This window comes from Ruditapes philippinarum, unplaced genomic scaffold (genome assembly GCF_026571515.1).
Source record: "Ruditapes philippinarum isolate M1 unplaced genomic scaffold, ASM2657151v2 ctg626_1_1_1_1, whole genome shotgun sequence".
NCBI classification, from domain to species: domain Eukaryota; kingdom Metazoa; phylum Mollusca; class Bivalvia; order Venerida; family Veneridae; genus Ruditapes; species Ruditapes philippinarum.
The window spans coordinates 268,564-295,882 of NW_026861189.1; the positions used below are offsets into that span (position 1 = coordinate 268,564).

The 27,319-nt window shown below is 32.5% G+C and overlaps 2 protein-coding genes across 3 annotated transcripts; both read left to right on the top strand.

Annotated features, from left to right (window-relative positions):
- The first annotated feature begins 713 nt into the window (after window positions 1–713).
- LOC132714789 (solute carrier family 40 member 1-like) lies at window positions 714–9,968 on the top strand. Of its 2 annotated transcripts, none has more exons than XM_060697713.1 (9): window positions 714–814; window positions 2,224–2,330; window positions 2,561–2,619; window positions 3,513–3,672; window positions 3,826–4,071; window positions 7,241–7,459; window positions 7,757–7,936; window positions 8,265–8,666; window positions 9,601–9,968. In XM_060697713.1, the coding sequence occupies exons 1-9, from the start codon at window positions 810–812 to the stop codon at window positions 9,951–9,953; spliced, it is 1,731 nt and encodes a 576-aa protein (XP_060553696.1). In that variant the 5' UTR covers window positions 714–809; the 3' UTR covers window positions 9,954–9,968. The 2 variants fall into 2 exon arrangements, with proteins under 2 accessions (XP_060553696.1, XP_060553697.1); XM_060697714.1 differs by having other exon boundaries at window positions 7,760–7,936.
- Window positions 9,969–15,303: 5,335 nt separating this feature from the next.
- Window positions 15,304–26,218, top strand: LOC132714792 (uncharacterized). The gene is made up of 5 exons (XM_060697716.1): window positions 15,304–15,682; window positions 18,681–18,859; window positions 19,854–19,931; window positions 25,040–25,186; window positions 25,498–26,218. Exons 2-5 carry the CDS (start codon window positions 18,691–18,693, stop codon window positions 26,052–26,054), a joined length of 951 nt encoding a protein of 316 aa, XP_060553699.1. The 5' UTR covers window positions 15,304–15,682; window positions 18,681–18,690; the 3' UTR covers window positions 26,055–26,218.
- Window positions 26,219–27,319: the final 1,101 nt, after the last annotated feature.

Here is a 27,319-nt window from a genome sequence, read left to right on the forward strand (position 1 = left end):
TGGTAAGGTTGAGCGTTGGACTGTACATTTGGTTCGACTTCCGCACGGTGCATGTCAATTTCGTTGTGATTGATCATGAAATCCTTTCCCAGGAACGATGCGGTGGCTGAACAGTCTTCTGGTGAATTTAAAGTGGCTTACTGCCGTGATCCTGTGACCACCTTCACCAGGCCATGACAAGGATGATGAACTGGTACAAACTCGCCTGCGTATCATCAAGAATAAATCAGTATGTTCCGCATTTTGTAATAACTATGGTGGCTGATATATGCCATGCCGTATTTTTGCTTCACGGAGCGTATTGCGAAAACGCGAAAATACGACAAGTAAGTCGTACATTTGCTCCGCGGGGCGCCATGCGAAAACGCGAAAATACGACAACACTATCTTTTTGTCGTACTTTTGTTATTTCACCTTTATCAGGGCGCCAGACGAAATTACTTTAAATTGTACAGTCGGCCCGCGGGGCGCCAGGCAAAACAAGAAGAACTTACAACAATGTGTACTTTGGTGCTAAATACGACAAAGTGGTTACTTTGATGACGGATTTTCATGGTTTCGTTTGGAGCTCCTCGGAGGGACAATACGACATGGCACAAATCAGCCACCATATATTAGTGATGCAGCTGACTATGCATATTTTACAGTTATAGGGAGAGTGAGTGGACATTAAAATGCAATTAATGAGGTACAAAAGAAAAACAAACGTATAAAGATATATAGAAAGGTAGTACAAGTCTAATCAGTAATTATGTGGCATTAGCTTGGTTATTGCAAGCGCTATTGTGTTTTTTTCTAACTTGGATAAAATGTCGTAAGTTAAAATATTTCTTAGGCCACTGTGTGTTTTTTTTAATTTTAGTGTCAAAATAAAACATGCGATAGGAGCAAGGAATATAAATAATTAAAAGCAAAAACTTTCAACATTTAATAATACATATAAAATAAAGTGAAGATTTTTCACTAGAGCAGCCGCTAGATAGGGAGGAAAATTTTACATTTAGGCTGATGAAGTTGCTTAACATTTGTTTCGTCACTTTTTAAACATTTTATGACAATCAATGAAGCTCAATATTCTAACGTTTAATGTTAACAAATATTGTATACGAATATCCAGATCCGGAAATTGTGACCCCGGACACTTAATTCGAACGTTCGGATATCCGGACTCCAGATGACATCCCTACTTTTTTCAAAAGTCAAACATTTTTGAAATACAGACATTGTTTTGGAAATAATTCTCAAGTTTTAATAATTGAATAATTTTAGTTCTTGGGTTTTCGTATTTTTCAATCTGGCAAAATTAAGGGCAGGAGGGTGTGAGATACAACAACAATAATAAGTAAATTAATAAACAGAAAAATGAATGAATCCAAGATTGTTGGTCTTCTGCTGAAGCAAAGTTCTCATTGGTTTTCTTTAACGTGTAATCCCTATCATACGCAACACACCGCTTAAAGCTCTAAAATCGTTTTAAATCAACTATGCGTGACAAAAGGGCAGAAGGGGAGTAAAATAATTATAGAACAGTAGGCTTTGTGACCATTTAATTATACAGTATTATAGAGGAAAAAATGTCAAATATTACGTTCCACAATGTGCATAACAACTTTTATTATATACTTAGAAATATTAAGAAATATTGATGAAATAAAATACGAATTTTTATTTTCCGTATTTTCACTGTAAAAATTTATTTTTCACTGCAGTGAAACATATTTTCCGTATTTTCACTGGTGTCTTGCCGGACTACTTTCTTTTAAATTCTGCCAGTACTCAAAATTTAAGGTTAAGTCTTGCAAACTTTAATGTCCAGAAAGAGAAAAATGTATATAATAAACAGAAAATTCAAGTTTTTTCTATAAATACATGATTTATTTTCATCTTGTGGCATGAAAATTACCATATTTCACTTGTGGCTACCGCCACTCATGAAATTTTTATTTTCATACCACTCGATGAAGATAAATCATGTATTTATAGAAAAAAGTTGAATATCCTCTATGGCTTAGGCATAATTTCTTTTTTTAAATCACTGTTTACTTGATCAATCGACGAGAAAAAATGAATAAAACAATGTAGGTGACTTGACATCCTTAAATATTCATATGTACATGTTATATTTCAAATATCATTAAGATAATTTATGACTAAATATTTTGAAACAAATTTGAATTTTATACCGACAAAATATTTTCTTCATTGCACACTGATTATTTCAAGGAAGGCTACCGCTGACAAGAATGCACATGAGGAATTTACTCATACTGACGCCGACGACGACTGTGAGGATGGTCGACCATTTGATGACAGTTCTCCTTTAATTGAAAGTATTTATTTATTTATTTCCATCAAATTTTTTTTTGAAGGAATACAATTTCTTTATAATTATCATTATTATTCTTGCGTGCGTGCGTGTGCGTGCGTGCGTGTGCGTGGGTGTGCGCGCGCGTGTGTGTGCCTGCGCGCGCTTGTGTGCGTATGCGTGTGTGTGTGTTAAAAAGCGGAGGGAAATACAAACAGCACGGAAAAACAACTGACAATTCCTCGTTTTTTTCAGGTGGGTCATCTAACTCTGTGTGCCGATATGTTTACTTCAGCCATTTCCTGTCTGCTTGGGTGAGTATATGTGCATCTGTACTTGTTAACTTGACCACTCCCGATGCCCCACTCCCTTTCAACCCTCTTGATAATTTGTGTTTTATTTAGTGCTCAACAATGCCAATTTTCTTCTAAGAAAATTGATTGAACCATTACTCATTGATAACTTTTAGTGTTAACAACATCAAGGCTTATTTTTTTTTATTGTTAATGGACATTTTTTGTTTTGTTAAATAGTAAAATACATGTAGTAAGTCGCAGAGCTATTCCTATAAAATTTATCAGAACTTTAATACACGAGTTCTTGATCATATTTCATTGAAACTACTCTCTACATATGACCTTTTCACCGTAAATTTTCCATTATTTTGTTGTGATTGAATTTTACATAATTATAATTATGTGGACATCAGAATAAACTTATATTCGTACGGAAATGACGTTTTTGTTCATTTGATATTGTATAAATTAATATTTAAATGACATTTTTGCATCAAATTTTGTAAATTAAAATAACTTTGCAACAAATTTTGTTTGACTACATAATTGAACTTTTAGTATAAATAAATCTAGATCATTTTGTCCTTACCTTTCTCAACTCGACATATATTAATAGCCATTAATATATGCAAACATTCGTTTATTTTTGACTATATAACCCCTGTCAAGAATCTTTTCAAACTATTCGATTATAATAGGATCGAAAAGTTAAATAATACTCTGAAACTTTAATACTAGTATTACATAAAAATATTAGATACATATTATATATATAATCAGTTCAATCCAAAGTTTTTTTTTAGTTTTTTTTTTAATTTTTTCTTTACACATATTACATAAAAAGAGTGCTAGCCATATAACATAGAAAAGAAAACTCTCCGCCATATAACAAGATGTCGTCTGTTATTTAGGGTGCCCGGATGTGGCAATTTGGTGCAGGGCTATTTCTGGTTATCATCAATCCGGACTCTTTGTTGCTTACTGCTGTGTATGGGTTTGTTATGGGTGCAGCCATGTTGGTACTGGGGCCACTGGTGGGCGACTGGGTGGACAATACTCCAAGATTATCTGGTATTGTACATGTACTATGCAGTAACAGTAATTTAAAATTTGGAAAAATGCCAATTTTCTAAAAATTTATCTAAATTATAATTATTTGAAATTTAATAAAATATTTCAAAATACCAGTTTGATATTGTGTAATTGCCGAATCTAACATTTCAGCTGCACGTTCGTCACTGATTGTACAAAATCTTAGTATAGCAATGTGCTCTGTTGTCGTGTATTTTGTGATAATTTACCGCACGGATATAGAGGAACAGTGGCCAGATAAATCACTTCTGACTCTATGTTTTGGTGTTATTATTCTTATTTCCACCATTGCACAGTTGGCAAGCTCTGCAAACACGATAGCGGTAGAGAAAGATTGGATAGTTGAAATATGTGGCTCAAACACTGACCTTCTTGCAAGTAAGTCTTCCGTATGTCTGTGCTACCAAGTAAATTACCCCGGTAATCTACATATGAGTATTTACAACGGCTCCACTAACCATGGCTGGGAATCAAAACTGCGTCGTATCCTACAAAATGTAAACAAACGCCGCCATCTTGGAACGAAAAACGTATGTTTTGGTTTATAACTTTTTTTGTTGGAAATGACTGAAAACCAGATATATGTATTAACACGCTTCACTATTTTCCGCTTCGTTCGGTATATGTTGCTTGCACAACTATTTTGTAAAACAAAAGTTATAGCGAACTTGCAACTCGAAGCGGAGCAGAATTTTTATGAAATTGTGTGGATACGACGCAGTTCATATTGCTTTATCTATCGTTTTTTCCTTCAAATCAAAAATATATTCGTTTTCAGAGTTCACCATAAACTTCAAAACATAATTTTGCATCATTTACTAAACTTTCACCAAAAAGAGATGTTTATTTTCCAAGAAAATAATGATTTTTACGAAATGATACGACGCAGTTGAAAATAAAATATGATACGACGCAGTTGTATTTTCATTGCAGGCTGCATATTGGTTAAACTATTTAAATTATGTGCTAGGTATGCTAATAATGTCCAACAACATTTCTTGTTTACAACTTAAGTCAAAAGCAGAGGTCACTCATTGGTTCCATAAAAGTGGAAATGTAATACAATTCTATTAAGGCTGCATTTTTCGGTCGCATTTTAGTACCTATCATAAGCATCTACAAATTCCGAAAAGCTGTATCAAATGCAATATATATTGAAACACGTGATCGCACACCCATATGACAACGTGTTCCAGTGTTGCCTTAGCATGCTTCTAAAAGTGTTCCCGTGAGTTCGAAATGGGAGTGATTACTATTTTTGATACAAAATTCAATATTCCAGTGTAACCTCTCCTGGACCCTGTATTAATCAAGAATGACCCTTTTTTTTTAAAAAAAAAAGAGAGAAAAAATTACAGATTTTGAAAAGGTCCCTTGCTATCGGAAGAGAGCTAAATGTATGCGCAAATTGCATGTCTACCTTTGTTACTTGTAATTAGCAATAATTTCCGTCAATTCCGTTATTACTTACGTCTTTTACGTAACGATTTTATTGTATTCATTTTCGTAATAATCGGTGAGAACAGATGAGCAACTGAACTTTAAATTTTTAAAATTATATTATAAATGGTTAAGCTACAATATAGTTTTGCAAGTAGGTTATGCGTTCCGTTTAGTCATTTTATGTTCAGCGCTGCTGAACTTTACCGCTGATTTTGTCGTATCGCATTTCTTTATCGCCGATGAGGAAAGGTCTACGGAATGTATTTTCTATATTTGCACTGAATTAATTAAGTATAATTCTTCTCCATTAAAAAACTTTAAATTTTCAAAATCGAGTTACATAAGATACAACTACAAATTATTTTGTAAAGAAGGTGTCCGTTTTGCAAAGGTATTTTACGCTGTGCACCGATAAATTTGATACAGATATAGGCAGACATGATCTTTCAACAGTATTGAAGAAGTTTTCACAATATTGAACAGACAATTTAGGTCAGATTAGCGCATCGAATTTTCAACAGACTAGAGAAATGGCATCTTAACATACCTTCATACTAAAGTGTGATTTTTATTTGATAGTGAATTGCCTGAAAACTTAACAAACCATCAGGGACTTTTATTCTTTCGTATGGAAAACCTATCAAGCTAGTTTCAAAATGTCGATCGTTCTCTGCCGGTGCAACATTTTGCCTGAAATAATGCACAAAGGCGTCCCCTAGTAAAGCTAATGTGTAGAGACAAACCACAAAAAAGCAGTCATTACCCAGAACATGCAGAACCACAGTTAACTTAGAGCGTAGGTAGCCAAAATGAATTAAAGTTAATAGATTTCTACATTTTTTGCGAAAAAAATTAGGGATAATATTGAACATATCACAAGAACTTATTTCAGATATTATGATCAATTAGGTAACCTGTTCATGTTTAACTGAAAAGTAGCTTCCGCAATGTAAACTTTCAAATTAAATGTTATATTGGACATGACACAATGTATTCTAAATAATCAAAAGCAACATTGCTTTACACTGCAAATGATCTGGGTTTTTTTTTCTATCTATCGCAAGTGATTATTCCATAAAATAGAAATCTATTGCCAAAATTATACCTGTTGAAAAGACTGCTAAAAATACAACTGCGTCGTATCATATTTTTTTTCAACTGCGTCGTATCATTTTGTAAAAATCATTATTTTCTTAGAAAATAAACATCTCTTTTAAATGAAATTTTAGTAAATGAGGCAAAATTAAATTTCGAAGTTTATGGTGAACTCTGAAACAAATATATATTTGATTTGAAGGAAAAAAGGTAAATAAAGCAATATGAACTGCGTCGTATCCACACATTTTCATAAAAATTCTGCCCCGCTTCGAGTTGCAAGTTCGCTATAACTTTTGTTTTACAAAATAGTTGTGCAAGCAACATATACCGAACGAAGCGGAAACTAGTGTAGCGTGTTAATACATATATCTGGTTTTCAGTCATTTCCAACAAAAAAAGTTATAAACCAAAACATACGTTTTTGTTCCAAGATGGCGGCGTTTGTTTACATTTTGTAAGATACGACGCAGTTTTGATTCCCAGCCCTGGTTAACCAGACTTGAGCATATGAAAAATATATCAACTACATGTATCTTATTTTATTGCTTTCGCTGATTTATTTTAAACAATGTTCATTTTCAATTTTGATGGAGTAATTCAAATTTTGACCGTGTGAGTGGTTTAAAGTTTGCTTTGATTTCATTGTTTGCAAATCGCAACACCTCACTGTTTACTTACCGAAGTATGACGAAAAGAACCGACACATTGCAATAGTTAAAAATAGACTTAAAAATGCAATGTCTGAATCAGTATGCTTTGTCAATACAATCAAAAATTAGAAACTCCTTCCATAAACAATGCATTTTTTTACTTTCCGATATGTAATATCATTGAAGTTGTTTATAGTTTCGCATTTGCTATAAATATGGTATTGAACTATTTGCAAACCCTTCGTCGTGACTGTGTTTAAAGTTAATAACATTTTATTTTAAATATAAGGAAATATTGACATCTATTTATTTATTTCAATGGTCGTCTGCAATTTATAACATTTTTGTGTTTATAGCAACTAGTGCCATTTTAAAGAGTATAGACCTAATTACGAACATCGTTGCTCCTATTGTAACTGGACAGATCATGGCGTTTGCTTCAACTGAAGTCGGTGCTCTTTTTATTGGAGGATGGAATGTTGTCTCGGTTTTCCTAGAGTATTATCTTCTTTGGAAAGTTTATAATGTAGTCCCTGCATTAAGAGCTAAGAAAGAGAAATGTCGAGTTGAGAAAGGTAAGGACAAAAATGATCTAGATCTATACTATTTATACTAAATGTTAAATTATATATATGTAGTCAAACAATACTTTTTGTAAAGTTACTTTAATTCTAAGAGTGATAAACACCTCGCCGACTTTTCGTGAACATTTTTACTGACCTGAGACGAAAAGAGGCGAAAACATGCGATTGGTTTGCAGTTGAAAATACGGCTGCAAGATGCTATTATAATCTGATAATATTTCTTTTACATTTATGTTACTGACTTCATTTTTTTCTTACCATTTTCTCTTTTAACATCATTTTCAATAGCAGCCGACATCAAACACGAAGTATCCATTTCTTGCACTTCCTGTATGAAAAGAATTCTGGGTACATTCGTCACGCTTGCACGTGGTTGGAAAACTTACATGAAGTATGACGTAGCGTTTGCAGGTTTAGGTCTGGCCTTCTTGTTCATGACAGTGCTCGGGTTTGATAACATTACTGTGGGTAGGTACCCAAGATACTTTTATTTACTAAAATTTATACCTTCAACTTACTGGTTATAGCCTTGAAGAAAATACATATTAACAAAATTTAGTCAATTAATATTCAATCAAAAATTCTTTACAAAAACGGTTAAAGAGCATCGGCATACGCTTTGAAATAATTTACACTAGTCCTAATGATTCTAAAATCACAAACATAAATTATATAATTGAATTGAAATTACATTCCGTCAAATGAAATTGATTCCAAAATCACAAACATGATTGTTGAATTTAACCACGTATTCAATTACATTTTTATTTAGATTTATACAAAATCAATTTTGCAGGTTTTGCATATACACAAGGCGTGAACGAATCTGTCATGGGGGCATTAATGGCAGCCGGAGCTGTAATGGGAATTCTTGGAAGTATAATTTATCCGCGCATGCGCAGTCTTGTAGGGCAACAGCGGACAGGACTTTATGGACTACTTTTTCAAACAACTTTCCTGACATTATGTGTAGCTTCCGTGTGGGCACCGGGGTCTCCGTTTATTCTCCATTATAACAAAGAAGAAAAACTTACACTTCAAGAACTGAATAAGACGACAGAGTTATCTTTCTTGAATATGTCAACATCCGGTCAGAGTACGTCTGCTACCAACACTACACGAGGATCGACAGACAATGTTTGGCAAGACTACATATCTATAGGCTTGCTTATGACAGGAATAATTGGAGCTCGTTGTGGTATACTCATTTTTGCGTTGAATATAATATTATAGAGTATATTTAATTTTTTTCAGTAAATACAGGATTTATTTTTTATTGTGTTGTATGAAAATAATTAGTTCATGACTGGTGAAATATGATTTTCGTACCACAATCCTGCATTTATAGAAAATTTTGAATTTTCTGTTTATCATATACATTTTTCTCTTTTTTGAAATTACAATTTGAAAAACCTCCCCTTATATGTTGTGTATTTGCTGAATTTAGAAGAAAGTAGTCCGGCAAATCCCCAGTGTTTATATATGATATATTTTTCATTGCAATGTAAAGTAATTATACAGAAAATGAAAATGCGCATTTTGTTTCATCAATATTTCTTAGTATTTCATTTAAAAGAATATAACATTGCATTTTACTGATTTGCAACAATGAAAAACCCAAGATACTGTTTTTTGATATGGGTCTCGAATATCATGATTTTCAAAGGTCAGTGTACAATCTCTGCCCTGGCCATACCATTCACAAATACATGTACTTTAGGTCTGAGTTTGAGTTACATAAATTTCTAGAGTCTAACTTATTGCGTTCAAATCCCACTGCCCTGCCACGTGATGTTGAAGTTGCTGCTACATTACAACATTTGCAGCTTTGAAGTTATACGGGTCACGAAATGATATACAGCTTTCCGGAAAATGTGTCTGGATCGTGCATGAACACAATTTTCAAAATGCTCGTCTCATTGTATAGATGAATAAACGAGTGTTTTAATTTTCATTTTTTTGTTCTTAGCATTAGTCGCAAATATTACATAGCAAACAGACAGCTGATAGTACTAATTCAAAATAATTTGACGCTGTTTTTTCCGGTAGCTAGGCGTAAAATTTATGTTTTTTAACAATCAGCATATGGTGAGATTACCCCTTTATTTGACATTTTTTTTATATTATTGCAGGCTTATGGATGACAGATTTGACAATAACTCAGCTGTTTCTAGAGACTGTCGCGGAACAAGAACGTGGAATCGTGTTCGGTGTTCAAAATTCCCTGAATCAGCTCATGGACACGTTGAAATTTGTCATGGTGATTGTGGCACCGGAACCGGAAGTGTTCGGTCTTCTCGTGTTAATTTCGTTTGCTTTCGTTCTGATTGGATGTGCGCTGTACGCCAAATATTCACACAGTGTCAGAGGTCATTTGTTTCATGCGTTCGATAAATTAAAGGCGTTAAAACGTGTCGATAAAAATACATTGCTTTCTGATAATTTTGTCACTTATACCAAAAGATATTCCGATTTTACAGAATAAATTTTTGAAATCACAGTTAATATAAACGTACTTCCTGTCAGTTTGTTCTAGATTTCTAGTCCATTGCATTGAACAACAAATATGCATGATGATCATGTGGTTAGAATGATTTTTTGTACATAATAATTTATTTCTGCCAGACATGGTAGGTTCTTTTCCCAAACGAATTTTTTACTACATTTATTTTAAAACAGGAACGCGAACATCAAAATACAAAAAGTTATTAAGAGGAAAAAATCTCGTTGTGAGAAATTTTAGCTAAAAAATGTAAGATCAATTTAAATATGTTATCTTTCACTATTGCTCTTTTGCCCTACGCTGAATGCGCAAGTGCGAAATGCTGCCACCGTTTCAATCGAAATATATTGTAAAAAGGGCACTCTTTAAATATCATTATTGCAGCTTTTGGTGACTCAAGGATTTCATTTCTAAATTAAAGTTTGCTAAAGATCAGATCAAAATTAAAATAGAAAAAGATCTATCTGAGTATATATAAGCGGTACGAATTTTAGTGTTGTGAGAATGAAAATGACAGGATTGATGGAAAGGAATGAAAGAAAAGAACAAAAAAATCAACTGACCTAAAGTCTTAACGGCTGTGCGACCAAATTAAAGTGTAGATATAAAATAATAAACTTAATGCAAAGAAGTTATATATACATTTACATATAATACACCGGGTTTAGAATTAGACAGGACTGATTTTAAGAAAATATGAATGCTAGAGGCATTTTATAGTACAAGTATTATCTTGGTATTTTAAACCTAAAACGGGTATGCTGAAGACGATGAGGGTAGGGATACCAAAGAGAAAATAAAATTGACCTTGACCTTTAAAAGGTCAATTCAAAATGGCCGCTTGAAAATACTAAAATAGGTCGTCAAAAAACTATGATACAATATGATGCAATTAATTATTGCTTGTCAAAATCAAAGTGATTATTCAATATGATAAAGATTTTAATGAGATTGGCCACCCAAAATTTAGCGAATATAAGCATATATTTCGCTAATTAAGATTTTTATATTTCGTTAAAAACGAAATAATATTTCTAATTGGGAATCTATTATCCCGTAAATTCGAATTCAATTTAGGCGAGAAAAAATGTAGAAAATGTCACTTCAGGATGTTTTCGTAATTTTCAACATTATTTTTGTACGCTAATGATTTTTTTAAGTTGTTCACCCCCCCCCCCCACCCCGTTTTGTTTTCATACATTCTGCACTTGGTTTTTAAAATAAATATTTTTTAAATTTGTTTTTGAAATTCAAAAATGCAATTTTCAATGCATAAACAACAACAAAAAAAGGTTTAGAATATATACTGCGCCCCCCCCCCCCAAAAAAAAAACCCCAAAAAACAGGTTTTTTAAAACAGGCAACAATAGGAATCGAACTTTAGACCTCTCATACATTCAGTCTATATCACTTAACCGGTCTGTGCTACTACAGAACGTAACCCGATGACGTTTACCATTTTTAGCAGATATGACTTTCACTAATATAAGTTTTATAGTTTTTTATTTTATCCTTTAAATGATTACTGATTTATCCATGAAAATTATATTTTTGATTAATTTTTCACAGTGAAAATTTATGAAAATATAATTTCCACACTTTTCAATGACAAAAAAATACTTTCTTAATATTTTCCCCATGTACCCGGTACCTCAATTTATTTTTGCTTGACAATTCTGACAATGGTCAGAGGGGCTGTTCGAGAAAAGCAAAGCTTGAAATTGATAAATAAGTTAAATGCAAAAGTAAAAAAAAGAAGAAAACATTACTTCATTCATCTTAATACCAACAGGTAATATCTCTCTTAATTTTCTTGTTTGTTTATTTTAACAGTCTGAAAAATACATCATCCTCCACATGCAAAACTGCTGTCGATGACATTGGCATATTTAAGTTCACCATCTGTTTAAAAATAAGTACTATTTAATTTGAAAATTTAAAGTTAAAGTTAAAAAACAAAAACAACAATAAAAACACCATATTTTCATCGAGTCAGAAAATGTCTGAAACCGGGAGATACTAACGTGGGTTTGCTATACCATGCAGCTTGTCGAAAATTTTGAGTTCAGTCACTGGTTTTTGAAAAAATTCCTCAAGAAGCATTATCACATCATTCCGGGTAACCCTCAATTAAAATTTCCAGGATATCTTAAAATAACAGCCAATAGTATTTATACAAATATTACCTTGTAAAAAATAGAGTAATATTTTTTCTTGACCATATATAAAAAGTCACGTGCGGTGGCTACATAGTAGTAGGTGTTAAAATAATTGTAATACACCTTTTTACCATTGAAATAGCTATTTTATGTATTAAAAGGAATTTTTCAAAAATGGTTATTATTCAAGAGCGGGGCGCTAATGGCTAGTTGGTAACACTGTCTGCCTACAAATCAAGGGGTCGTAGATTCGATCCCCCGCTACTCCACTACGAATACTGACAAAACTAGACATAGACACAGAATGACCTGCGGTAACGATAGCTAGAAAACAAGAAAAGACCTATATCGGAGAAAGAAACAATACCGAAGTACAAGACCGAAGACGACGACGATAACAGAAGGAAGAACGGAGACAATGACTCGGCAACAAGCGAACAGAAACGAGGCCTCTAACATCAGAGGCACGAGCACCAGATAACAGACAGTACTGACAACAAGCATATATACGTCGACCGAATAGAAACAAGAAAAGACCTTAACGGAGCTGGAAACAAGTACCAAAAGTACAAGGCCGACGACGACCGATAACAGAAGGAAGAACGGAGACAAGAACTGACGACGACCGATAACGAAATAACAGGACAAGCACCGATAACAAAAGAACTGACAATAAGCGAACAGAGATACGTAGACCGAAAACAGAAAAACAGAGACAAGGACCGATAACAGAAGAACTGACAACAATACAACAATCGATAACAGAAAAACAGAGACGAGGACTGATGACAGAGGAATGGAGACGGGGATCGATAACAGAGACGAGAACCGATGACAGAATAACGGAGGCCAAAGACGAGAACCGATAACAGAAGAACGAAGAACGAAGACGACGACCGATAACAGAAAATCAGAGACGAGGACGATGATAGCAAAGGAGACGGAGGGATCGTAAACAGAGGACGAGACCCGATTGACAGTAATACGGCAGAAGAACAAAGACAGAACCATAACAGAATAAGACAGGACTGATAAAACAGCAAGAACTGACAAAACGGAGACAGGGATCAATAAACAGAATATATAGGACGAGAAAGACTGATGACAGAAAATAAGACGGGATTGAACAGAGACGGGACCGTATGAACAGAAGAGATTGACAACCTTGAAAACCGAAAACACAGGACTGATTACAGCAAAGAAAAGAGACAGAACGAGATAACAGCAAGAACCGGAGTTAAGAACGAAGACGAGAACCGATAACAGAAGAACGAAGCCGACGATAACAAAAAAACAGAGACGAGAACCGATAACAGAACATCTAACAATAAAAAAAACTGACAGGATCGATTACAGAAGAACGAAGGTCACGGCCAATAACAGAAGAACTGACAACAGGACAACTGCGACGAGGACCAATAACAAAAAAAAAAAAAACGAAAGTCACGACATAACAGAACAACTGACAGAAGAGAACCGATAACAGAAAAACGAAAGTCACGACCAATTATAGAGGAACTGACAGCAGAGAAATGCGACGAGAACCTATAACAGAAGAACGAAGATGACCGATAATAGAAAAACGAACACCAAAACCCAAGAGTACTCAGAGAAATTAATGCACACGTTTTAACCTGTGTAAAAGTTAGGCATCTGACTACCTCTATATGCGTTTCAGAGAGTCCCAGATAAAGTTACATGAAAGCTCTATATCTAGCAGATAGGGACATGGAAAGAGTTGTAGTGTTCGCTGCGTAAATCTTTAAGATTTCAGTACCATCTTTAATATTACTTCTATATTACTATTATATTGGCATATAGAAAAAATGTCTGCCATCTTGGATTTCGGCCATAAATGGATTGTTTTTTTTAATGCTTTGTGACAAATTTCAAGGCTTTTCCTTTCTTAAAAAGTTTAATTTGATCTATCATCCATTTATGATAAAGAAATTTGGCGGCCATTTTAGTGGTCATTTTAAATGGCCATTTCACTGGTCAAGATCAAGTTTTTCAATTTGGTATCCACCTTTATCGGATTCAGCATACCTTAAATAGGTAAAATACACCAAATACTACAAAATGCCTCTAGCATCTTATAAGGAGCCCAATTCTCAAAATCAGTCCTGTCTAAATGGAGAATGTGAACGCGCCTTGTTCAATAAAGTTTGCGAGTACGTTTAAAGCAACACGTCTCCAGATTCAAGTTATCATTTAAAAATTTTATTCTTCTAAATTCTTATTAGGTAAAAGTGGTGAAAAGAAAGTGATTAAACCTATTAAGGCCTGTATTATCCATAGAAAGTCTGAATTATTATAACATCCCCGCCCCCACAATATGCAGAATTGCCCGTTACGTTCTCGGTATGTGCTGCAATATAGAAGTATGGAGATAAAAGAAGCAAAACATTATAAAATCAATTAGATTGTAATAATTTACATATTTCCATGTTGTTGTTTTTTCTCTTTAATATTTCCCCGACAAATTTGTTAATACATGAAGAAAATAAAGGTTGTGGGACCGATCGAGAAAACTTTAAATTAATTACGATAAGCATATTCATATCTAAAGTTTTTCTTGATATATAAACATTTTACAAGATGAAAATGTGGGTGCTAACAAGGTGACAGCGAAAGAGAAAAAGTAAATGTGAAGAAATGTTATGTTTTTATAATAATATTTAATAAAACTGATAATGAAGAAAATCGGGGAAAATGGCAGGATACATTATTGTAATGAATTTTATACTATATAGGTTTCGACTGAACTAAAATCCATATACATAATACATTAACTAGGGTTTTCGCCATAAATTGTTTATTAGTTTTAGGAATGAAAATGCCAGCTTATATTAATGTTCCATACTATAAAGCCGGTAATCCATTATTCATTATCAAGTTTTGTTATTCCGACACGTAACAGTTGGTCGAGCAATTAACAGTTCCGTTTATATGTTTTTCATACAGACTCTGGGGACTACAGCTGGATCACAAAGTGTTGTCACAAAGACTGATCTCTATGTGTGAACTATATCGACATGTTTTTTTTCGTTCGTCGATAACGCAATCATTCATCTCAAATTTCTAATTACGTACTATATATACTCGTCCATATATAATATACCTACCAATAGAATGTCACTGCAGCAATTACGAATTGCTGATCACATTAAGACAGTTTAATTGGCTATCCCGATATACCTTCATTATCTAATAACCCACATGCATTAACTATTCATATAGTTTAATATATATATTTGGAATTTTAAGCAGTTCGTGAATGAGATCTGGTATTGGTTTTTTATTAGATTTGTCACACAGTAAATAGCTTTCTCTCTGATCAATATATAATACGATCTCAAACGTTCACCGCGTTTAATTTGAATTTCTGAAGGATTCACTTGTGACTATTTACCTTTAATACTCGAAGAATAACACCCTAGCGAGGATTAAAATATGCTTTAATATGTTTTAATTGAATAAACCAAGTTTCAGAAATTAAATGATTGGAAAAAAGTTCGGAAGTAGTACAAAATTCGGAGTATAGTTTAAAAGGTACGTATTTTTATTACATACTATAAATTGATTTTATTCAATAAAATATAACCATGGCGTATTTCTCTATACTACACATGTTAGATGTTAAAATTGCGATATTGTTCGTATTTTCACAGGCATTTTCTGCCTTCATTAGCTTAACTGTTGCCTTGTTGATTTTGTGTTAAGGATTTGCATTAACAATCCACTCGAAGTTAAAGGGATTCAATCATCAAAACACAATAGTTGAGCTACCAACACTATTGCGCATGGTAAGACTGCACTGATGTGAAAACTGGCTAGCACTAGACTATATACTGATGACGAATGGTTCCGACACGTTAACGGCTGATTATATCATTTCATATAAAGAAACATTAACTCTCCATATGTACTGTGCCATAAACTCGCCGTAGGTACTGTGTCATAAACTCTCCATATGTACTGTGTCATAAACTCGCCGTAGGTACTGTGTCATAAACTCGCCGAATGTACTGTGTCATAAACTCGTCGTAGGTACTGTGCCATAAACTCGTCGTAGGTACTGTGCCATAAACTCGCCGAAGGTACTGTGTCATAAACTCGTCGTAGGCACTGTGTCATAAACTCGCCGCAGGTACTGTGCCATAAACTCAACGTAGGTACTGTGCCATAACTCGCCGTAGGTACTGAGTCATAAACTCGTCTTAGGACCTGTGTCGTAAATTCGCCGTAGGTACTGTGTCATAAACTCGCCGCAGGTACTGTGCCATTAACTCACCGAAGGTACTGTATCATAAACTCGCCGTATATATAGGTACTGTGCCATAAACTCGCGGTAGGTACTGTGTCATAAGCTCGCCGTTGGTACTGTGTCAAAACTCACCGTAAACTCACCGTAGGTATTGTGTCATAAATTCGCCGTAGGTACTGGTACTGTGTCATAAACTCGCCGTATTTACTATGTCATAAACTCGTCGTAGGTATTGTGTCCTAAACTCGCCGTAGGTACGGTGTCATAAACTCGCCGTGTATACTGTGTCATAAACTCGCCGTAGGTAAAATCTATATGAAATTGACATACATGTATAGATAGATAAATAGATTTATTTCAGTATTCAGTAATAACATGGTAAAAACATATCCAATACATGATAAAACAATAAAAACAAATATCAATGTAAAGAAATGAACCATATCAAAAACACCAATGATAACACAAGAAAGAGAACTTAATCTCTTATTTCCATTGTGGTCCTTAGATACTGATGGTTTTGACAAAGAGAGGCATGAAAATGACTTATCACAGTTTTAAATTGAAGGAAGACGATAGTATAAATAAAATAAAATGTTTAAATTAAAATAAATAAATAAAAATAATATATATTAAGACTAGAGGATAGACACCCTTAAAAGAGATAATTACCCATTAAGTAAATGTTTTTTAACAGATAATTTAAAATTGTTGAATTTTAATTCCATCCTAATAGAAGAGGGTAGTTTATTCCACAATACACATCCATTGTAAGCAAAAGACTTTGATCCGAAACCTTTGACCTTAGGTAGCATATAACACCCACTGTCACTTGACCTGGTCCTGTAAGTATGAACAGAATCTAATGGAGTAAAGTTTTCTCCCATATATTCAGGGGCAAGTCCATGTTTTATTTGAAAAAACATTTCAGAGGATAATTTCATCGACTCTTTTCTGGACAGGTAACCAATTTAAGATTTTAAAGTGTTCATTATCAATATGTGACCTATAACCAAGATTTAGAACAAATCCTATTAATCTATTTTGTGTGACTTGGAGTTTATCCTTCCAGTATTTAGTAACCCCAGGAAACCAGAAACAACGACATTTGATGAGGGCCATAACCAGAAGTTTTTTAGTGTGAAATGTGAGACAATCACGTTTTCTATACAGAAATTTTAGCCTTGCATCGGCCTTTTTAATAATAGAACTTATTATATTAATAGACTGCAATTTAAACATTTCATACTTATAGAATGAGTGTGCTTATAGCACCTAGCGATCGTTTTTGATACTGCATATATATAGATACGCATTTATTTCTTGATATATATACTAATATTCTTCAAATCCTTTATGGACAATAGAACGAACGTTATTTGCATGATAATGTTGCATTTAATACCCCTTACCAATGTAACAATAGACAATGTAAAACGCACTTTATGTCTGAACCGATTTTTATTGAGAAATAAGCGAGCTATAAAATCTATGTTTTTTTAGCCACCTTTAATTTCCTATTGATGATGACGTGCTTAATATCCACCTTTCTTTCATTTAAGACCTTATGTTATAACATAAGGTATATTGATTTAGGAATATTTATATTCCTGGGGATTGCTTGTTTTATCGTGGTTTAGAATTTTTATGATCAGATTTTTCTAGAGACCCCACCACCCCACTACCAATATAAAACGACCACACCAGCTAAATCAAAATTTTGTACTACTTCACTACCAAGACTCTTACGAAATATTGTTCCAAAAATAATGTGTACAATCAAATCTTCATCAAAGACCACTTTCACATAAAGATCAGCCTCTATCAGACAAACCTTTAACAAAATTACCTCCAGGTAAAGACCACTCGTCTGTGAAGGTCATGTTCAGTCTCTCCTTTGGACGGCCTTTATTCACAGGATTGACTGTACTTCAATATCAATCATACCTTTATGATAAATTAAACTGAAATGTATTCTATACATAAAACAATCTTAACTGTTGTCCCTTCTTCGTTATGAATGCTCAGAAAATGCAGAACTGATGTCTGTGGGGTTTTTTGTCTGTTTTTTTTTTTTTCGTCGACTGTTTTTTTCATCGGCAAGCCAGTAGACGACTGATTGTTATATAAGAAGTTCCACACACTTTGGTTCTTTATATTCGAAGAACCGAAAACCTTTAACAATACATCTATCATGTTATATGTGCATTTCCTTTATGCTATTAATTAACATTTCTCTCCAGTATTATGATATTATTCATGTTTTTGTTTTTCATATTTTAGCTGAATCATCATGACTAGCAAACTTACAGTGCTTTCGCATTTTGCGTTGGCGTTTATTCTACTCGGTATGGGGGCGCATGTTTTGGGGTTTGTCACCGACTTCTGGTGCTCGGGGTCAAGGACGAAAACTTTAGATCATACATCCAGTGGCAACGACATCTTAAATGAAAATATAACAGGTAAGTTTTAGGTATATTAAAAAGTTCATATACTCCAGGAAATGACTAATATGTTGCGTGAAATATTATTGTCTGAAATATTTTCGATGCACAACAAGCGACCGGTGCAGACCAAAATCTTAGTGTGAAGTGCTCGCTTTTGAGTCAATACTCTTTAAAAAAAATTCCCTAAATTGGGTGACTGAAAGATGGACAAGTGCATATACAATATTTAGCGTGGAAAGGGGTAAACACATAAACATGAAAATAGTTACCACATGCTTCATTCCAGTACACACATATTTGTTCATTCAATATGATAAAGGAAAGGTTTAGATGAATAATATTAAAAAAAATACATGTTTTCAAAAATATTTTCTTACTTTCATGCCAAATTGTATTCACAATTCAGTTCATCTTAGAGTCATCGTTTCTAAATATACACTCAAACTCAACAATAATTTCAACTGGACCTTTGAGTTTTGTGGGATACACAGAATAATAGTGTTGATCGGTATAGATATTCAAGAGAAATTAAAACTAAAACATTCAATATAATTAATATCATATTTTTAAATTCTTTAACGCACTGTGCATTTGATCTACACTACCTACGAAGTGAAAAGTTGCAAATTTGATGTGTTATGTAAAAACCAACTATGCCGAGTGTGCGGTCTTAATATTTTTATGAATCCAAACAATTCATTAAATTATTTTTGCTCCCTTTTAAGACCATACGTTCGCTCGATGTGCAACTAAATTTACAATATACATTACTAACAAATGAAGCATTTCATATAAAAGCCCATCAGTTCATTTGAAAAATACGTAGCTCTTTCTCTTTTCTTTTAGATTCTGGGTTCTTTCATTTGTTACAGACATGGTAATAAAAGCTCATAGATGAATATGAAAATAAACCAAGATAGTACAATAAAACTACGGATATTTTCGATATTTCCATGCAAATATGTTATTGTTGCTAAGAATGTTCATTTCCTTATTATTTTAATTTCAGATGCAAAAGCCTTGCATGTCAACTTGGGGCTTTTCAGACAGCAAGTGGAATATGCTGGTGGAATGGTATACAAAGAGGGTAGGAAATATTTATTTTGAACTGTCGTTATAAAGCTCGACTTTTACCTTAAAATGTTATGTTTGTGTAATTGCATATCGAGCAAAAAAAAAAAAAAAAAAAAAAAAAAAAAACAGCACCCATCAAATTTAGTAATAACAGGTTACCAAAACAAAGCCAACAAATGGACAATATGGACAATACAAAGCAGGGACAAAACTTCGTTAAATTTCGTCGCTGTCCTTTTCCGAGAATGGGTTGGCCATGATTACAACAATCAATCGATCGATCTATCGATCAATCAATCAATCAATCAATCAATCAATCAATCAATCATGACATAAAAAAGCCTTTGGACATTTACAAAAACAAATGTGTATTTTCTAGAATATGGGCAACATACAAAGATAAAAAAATAGCTTTTGAACAAGAAATAAGAGATTATAAAACTTTCACCAAACAAATGTGAATGAAAAATAAATGTCAGCGAAAGGTGACTCCTTCATCAGCAAAAATTAATCTTAAAAATATACTCTATTTAAATTCAATTTAAAAAATGCTGTTAAGTGAAAAAATGTAAATACCTGGAGTGAAAGGTTGTTTTGTGTTATTAAATACGATTATATATTAATCTTTAAATCCATATTATTTAGAAGGATTATTCTTCACCGCGGGCATTCACATACGGCGATTCAATTTAAAAACATACTATATAAGAAACTATATATATATAAGAAGTAATATTGTACACGGAACATATTTAATTTGTGTAGGAAGATCATTTTAATTAATTCGCTTTGGAAGTTTTATTATCATGAATGTTACAGGGGCTTCATAATCTAGTCATACTTGAAAAGTATAAATTTGTAATATAAATTTGGAAACTTTTTACAACTTGGATAAAACGATTTAACTTGTTAACATTATGCCTCAGAAAAAAATAATTCTTTACTTTTAAGAAAGGGCAAACATTAATTTTATAATGATTAAATACTGGTTTAGAGAACTGTTAAAAAAGTAGCGAGAAATTTGAAATAATGTGTCATAAAAGTAGCAAAATTATATATAGAGGATATTGTTGTTTGTTTTGGATGTAAGATTGAAATATAATTTCACTGAGTGAACACCAGATGCAATATTTTCACGAGTGGCGTAGCCACGAGTGAAAATATTAATAGCTGGTGTTCACGAATTTAAAAATATTTCAATCTTATATGTAAAACAAATAAATTTTCTTAATTTATTTTATGCTTTATTAATGATTAAATTAATTTTTATTTATTTGAATTTTGCCCGCGGTAACGTGCGCATTTTTTTAGCATACTATTATAATATACTCAATATTTTAAATTATTAAAATATAAAATTTGTTTCAAAATTTTTAATTTTGTGGAAATTTTTTAACTTGATTTTAATATAGAATGATTTCTCCTTAATAAGTCATACTTAAGTATGAATGTAATATAAATTTGCTGACTTTTTACACTTGGATTAAAAGATTTTCTTTTATGCCACAATTCAGAAAAAATGTTCGTTACAAGTGGAAAATTAATTTTTACAAATTCAATATGGTTTAAGAACCAAAAAAGTAGCGGAAATTAAAACATTGAAAAAGCAGAAATAAAAACAAAGTACATCCATACAAAATACTAATTCACTATAACTGTACTTATTGCCAAAAAAGCAACATATGAAAAAGATGGTTCGGGAAATTGGCCAATGAGTAACTTTTTGGATACTATATATGATGGTGCACCCAAATTAAAAAGCTTTTGAGAAATAAAAGTAAAGTCATTTCTGAGACGTAATGGGCCTTTAAATTATCTAGCGTAATTGCATGCCTTGTTCATATGACAGGTGTGTCGCAAGCGGCGGGATTCGAACAATCGGTGTCGAGCGGCAACCTGACCATACAGGCCACGTCTGTTCAATTGAAAAAAACAATCAATGATATTAACTTCGATGATGATGACAATGATGATGATATAATAAGAAAATGATAATCAGATAATATCTGAGACAGGCCACATCTATTCGTTTTTTGTTTATGAAAATGTAAATGATGATAATAATACTGTTGTTGTGTTGTTGTTGAATATGATGATGATAATAAAATGATTACATCTGATACAGGCCAGACCTAAGGTTTTAAAAAAATGTAAATGATGATAATCTTGTTGTTGTTGATGATGATGATTCTGACGATAGTGATGATAATAATAGAACTACTTTCACCATAAGCTAGAGTGTCACTAATACGGCTAGTTGGCACAGTGAATTGACTAGAAAGAAAATGACATCAGATTAGAATCAAATTACTCTTGTTACTATAGTATTCTGTTTACCTTTGTTTTATAGAACAATGAAAGACATGCCGTGATTAAATTCTGAAATACCATTTAAGCTGTTCCTGATTTGAACATGATTATATATATGTAAAAGCAAATTGAACGAAGGATAAAATCAAAGGGGAAACACACATAAATAACCAAATTAATCAGAACAAAATTAGACGCGGAGGTTTGTTTGTTCACGATGAAAATCAAATTATAGACAAGAATCGACCGAGTTCTTGCAGTTTATCAAGTTATCATTGAACAAGAGTGTTGAATTTATTACTTTTTCTATATCTTAAAGAGACTCCAATGTGATTTTTAACATGATGGGTCTGGATTTTTTTTTCGAGATTAATGTTCCATTTTATGTTCAAGTCTAGACCCAAAATTTTAGATCATTCGCTCATGAATAATTATTCTAATTGTGAAAAATGACCCAAAATTGAAAAACTTTGAAACGCTTTTAACTCTTAAAGGGCTAAGAATGGCTAAAATACGATTTTCAATTCATTTTTGAGTAAATTTCTTATTATTTTTTTGCATATTTTTCTGTTTTAGATGCCCCAGCTGATATATGTAAGAAATTCAAAGTTTATGTTTTTAGCCACTTGAACCTCAGTAGAGTTCCTTTAAGACATTTTTAAATGAAATATAAATGTATATCACACTACAAAACTAGATCTATTGAATAATCCATCTTCTGATTGACTTGAGGAATAAAATTGATAAAAAAATAAAATATTTTACACTTTTTACAAACTCAAATGTGAGACGGTACCTAGCTTAAGTCAATATCAAAATGTTCTTTTTGAACACACATTATAATTGAATTAGATATTTTTTCCTAGGACACGGTTTTAAAGCAATTTCTTTACACTTTGAAATATGCATTTAAAATATGCGAAATACATTAAGCTCATACTGTAGATGATGAAAATTATAATCATAATAATGATAATATTAATGATGATGATGATAATGATAAAAATAATAATGATGATGATTGTAATGGTGATAACAATAATGGAAGTTATAATCATGATGATGACGATGATGATGATGATGACGACGACAACAACAACAACAACAACAACAACAATACTCTGCATCTTCTTTTATTAGCAGTATTGTAATAAATAAGGAGAAATCTAAAATCTAATAATAACTTATATTATACCTCATTTGCATATGCTCTTCTATATTTAATATGACGTCATCCGGTCCATAAACCACATACAGACCGGGGGCGGTCCATAATTCTTATGAAGACCGTTTTAACGTAACTTTCACGACGTGCGAATTTTACGACGACACAAGAAACAGACGATAACTGTCAAAATGGCCAGGCGAATCGCCTTTTTATCAGAGACATAAATTTATTACATGTTGATCAAAAGTCATGATTTGTCTTTAATTTAATTATAAATTTTATTTATACAGTTTGTGAAAATTTTATTTATACACTTTGTGAAATTCTTAAAGTCCTGGTTTTTTGCCTAGTAACATTAAATATTTAATTTGATTAACAAAAATGGAATATTAAAAAGAAGAGCATGATTATTTGCTGCATCGCTTGAAAATAATAAAACAAAATCCGACTAGAGTTTGAGATAGTTCACACACTTAACAATGAAATTATTATTTAAAAGCAAATTATAGTAAAATGACAGCACAAAACAAATGGATGAAAGGATTTAGATTCGGTATAATATACCAAATAAAACATGGCCTTTCGGGCAAAATGCAAGTTTACGGACTGGTTGGTCAGACCTCGGAAGGAATATGGCCCTCAGCTGCGCTTCGGGCCATATACCTTCCTCAGTCTGACCAACCAGTCCGTAAACTTGCATATTGCCCTTAAGCCCATGTTTTATTTGTTAAATAATGGTAATGAAGACGGTGAGCAACGAGCAAAGGTGAATTAACTTCACATATTATTTCGAGATATATAGCTAATAATCATGTAGCATTTCCGATATACGTGTTGCTAGGTTTCTGTATAAAAATTACAAAAGTATCTCCATGTATTTCTTTGTCCCTCGGGTATAAATCAATAGAACTGAAATTGAAGATAAGAGAGCAAACAATGGAGTTTACTGTCTTAACGCATTCTAAACAAATCGGCGGAAGTCCTCCGATATATTATTTTAGATCGTAAGCGTTTAATTTCTCGTTTCGAAGCAGTTTTAAGAAAACTATGTTATTTTCGATCCACAAAAACCATGGTAACGCGTAACTCAAATACTAGTTAGTATATACCGGAAATTATTGAAACATCAACAAAAATCTCATGCAGCGGTTCAGTATGGTTCTTATTTCACAGTGAAATTCACATTTTTTTTGCAAGAGTTAACTATGTTTATTTCTTTTAAAGGCACATTATGCCTCAGAAATACTGAGATTAAATTCTTAAGAAATATCAAACTCGTATCAAATAATGTTTCAATAATTGATTTAGAGCATGTTTAATAACTTAAGAAAGTAACGTTGACAGTGCAGTAATGTGTCGTACATGTAACAAAGTGTAAACAAATTATTATTTTGACTTCCAAATAAAATACTAATTCACAATAAGTATACAAATTGCTAAAAGAGCAAACGAAGCAAAGAAAGTACATTATATAGCAAATGAGTATTTTTTGGAAACTGTAACAATACGCTAAAATAAAGAATTTTTTTAATAGTATTTCTGAGGCATAATGGGCCTTTAATTAGCAGTCCCGATAATTATCGCTGCAGACGATTTTTAAAAAATAACATGTTCCCCTTTCAGAATTTTCCTTTCCATTTCAGAAACGGCCCTGAAAATACGAGAAGAACAGATATTAATACTGGCGATTGCAGGAACAAACACATTACTGTGTTTGATTTTATACATCCGGGCAATTCACATATTTGTTGGCATTTCCTCATTCATCATTATGTCGCTTATGCTTTTATGTAAGTCTTAAAGAAATAAATGCCGCGTCTATGTCTCTGGTCTAAATCTAAAATAAATGAATAAATAAAATAAACGAGAACCCCCTCTAATTAAAAAATAAAGAAATAATCATATCAATACCAGAACCACAGCATCGACAAGACCGTGTCTTATTGACAGCATTGCTATCAATACATGTACATTATTGTATTATTTTGTACATTTAATTAGACAGTCTAAACTTTCAAAATCTGGCATATTTTGCAAACAATATTCAATTTTAAATATGCCAATAATTTTGTTTATAAACGTTCTTCTTTTAAATTTTCAGCCGCGTTTTATACATTCGAACATACCAATGACAGTCTCGCCAAAGTTCAAGCATATCACTCCCAGTGGCCTAAAATGGCGTTGTCATGGTCTTTCATATGCGTATTTGCTGGACTTCTTGTTAATATCATTTCAACTGTAATATTTCTGTCAATTATACTGATAAAAGGAGAACGCAAAGCATCTAAATCTTCGAAAGGATTGGGCCCTTCTCATGTTCTTGATGCAGACGACAAAACTCCAATTGTAAGCGTCATTTCCGGAAACCATACATACGAAAACGAGGCTTTCACAAGGGAAAACCAAAATCATTCACAAACGAACACATCTAACGCAGAAAACGCGAGTACCAGCTATCCGGTACCAGATAATTTTTGTAATGAAACGGATATTGTGCTCGAAGACAAGGGCGACAAATCTGTGACAGATTCAAACGACTTATCATTTAGTTTTGTTCCTGGCGAGCCGTTCACGGACTTAGATGCTATTGAGTCTGATAATGAGTTTGACAACAATGAACAGAACATAACTTCAATAACAGAGAGTATTCGATTATGATATCACGTGTGCGTTGATTCCGTTTACATATGCAAGGGAGGTAACTGTACCGAAATATATTTCTATATAAAACGGATTAGTTAAATAATCAAATCATTTACGAAAAGTAAATATACTTTGTGCATAATACTTACATTGTACTTGCGATTCAGTTATCTGGTTGTGTTTTAAAACTTGTATAAAACGAAGACTGCAAAAATTTTATTGCACTAATATGCAAACTTACATGAATCGTATGTTGTTAGATAGTATGCAAAAACCTTTTTGCTGTAAATCTGCAGCATATATATAAATAGGACAATTGTTAAGCATTCGTGCATATTGCAAAGTGAAGACAACTTAGTATATTTATTTGTATAGATAATGAACTTGGTAGTAGAAAGCGATAGCTGTGCTGATATTCAACATTGTCCGAGTCTGATTAATGCAATTCTATTTTGGAATCAGGACGTTTCTATTTTTTTCCTTAGTATCACTGCGAAAAATAGTGAAACTCAAGTACATGTATTTGCAGAAAAAATTCCAATTCACTTTGTTTACGCATTTGCAGGCACTGTATACAAAATGAATATGGTTTTGTTTAATTCAATGGAATGGAGATGTGATTAGAAATATCATGTTAATCATATGATTCGTGCCACAGAACGTGTTTTTTGTTTATTTTAGAAAATCAACGATTATTTCATTTATTTCACGCAGTTTCCAAACAAACTTTTAAATCTTTTATCTACATCACATATTATAGTGTTTCTTGAGATTGACAAATTTTAAACAAAACAATTAAAATGCACTGTTAATATCAATAGTGAATACAATATACGTGTATAGTAGTGAAACAGTATTCATTGAGCATAACTTAAAGACTTTAACACTTGCAAATAACGACTTATTTGAAAAGACGTAGATTTATTGATAGCAAAAATGCGTGTTTTTTTATTTTGTTTTGTATAATCAAACACTCTATGTACATTATTTTAATATTTGGTTGTTTAAACCTCCAACAATGATGACGTCATTCAGCAAATTATGTTAACATTTGTAGATCAATAAATGTATTTTTTACTGTATATTCATTCTCAATATAAATGTATATAAACATGTACATGCATATTTAAAGTACTATATTTATACCATATGCACCAAAAATACGCTAAATATTTATTTTATAAATAAATTTATCATGATGAAAACATTGCAGAAACTTTGCTTAAATGTAATTTAACTTATGCAAATACATATATCTACATTTTGTAAATGTTTCTTTA

Excerpts from the sequence above, each read along its gene's own strand:
- LOC132714792 (XM_060697716.1), top strand. The coding sequence starts at position 18,691 with ATGACTAGCAAACTTACAGTGCTTTCGCATTTTGCGTTGGCGTTTATT. Across the intron at positions 18,860-19,853 it reads CTTAAATGAAAATATAACAG|ATGCAAAAGCCTTGCATGTC; the intron begins GTAAGTTTTAGG and ends TTTTAATTTCAG. Across the intron at positions 19,932-25,039 it reads TGGAATGGTATACAAAGAGG|AAACGGCCCTGAAAATACGA; the intron begins GTAGGAAATATT and ends TTTCCATTTCAG.
- LOC132714789 (XM_060697713.1), top strand. Across the intron at positions 2,331-2,560 it reads CAGTTCTCCTTTAATTGAAA|GTGGGTCATCTAACTCTGTG; the intron begins GTATTTATTTAT and ends CGTTTTTTTCAG. Across the intron at positions 4,072-7,240 it reads AAACACTGACCTTCTTGCAA|CAACTAGTGCCATTTTAAAG; the intron begins GTAAGTCTTCCG and ends TTGTGTTTATAG.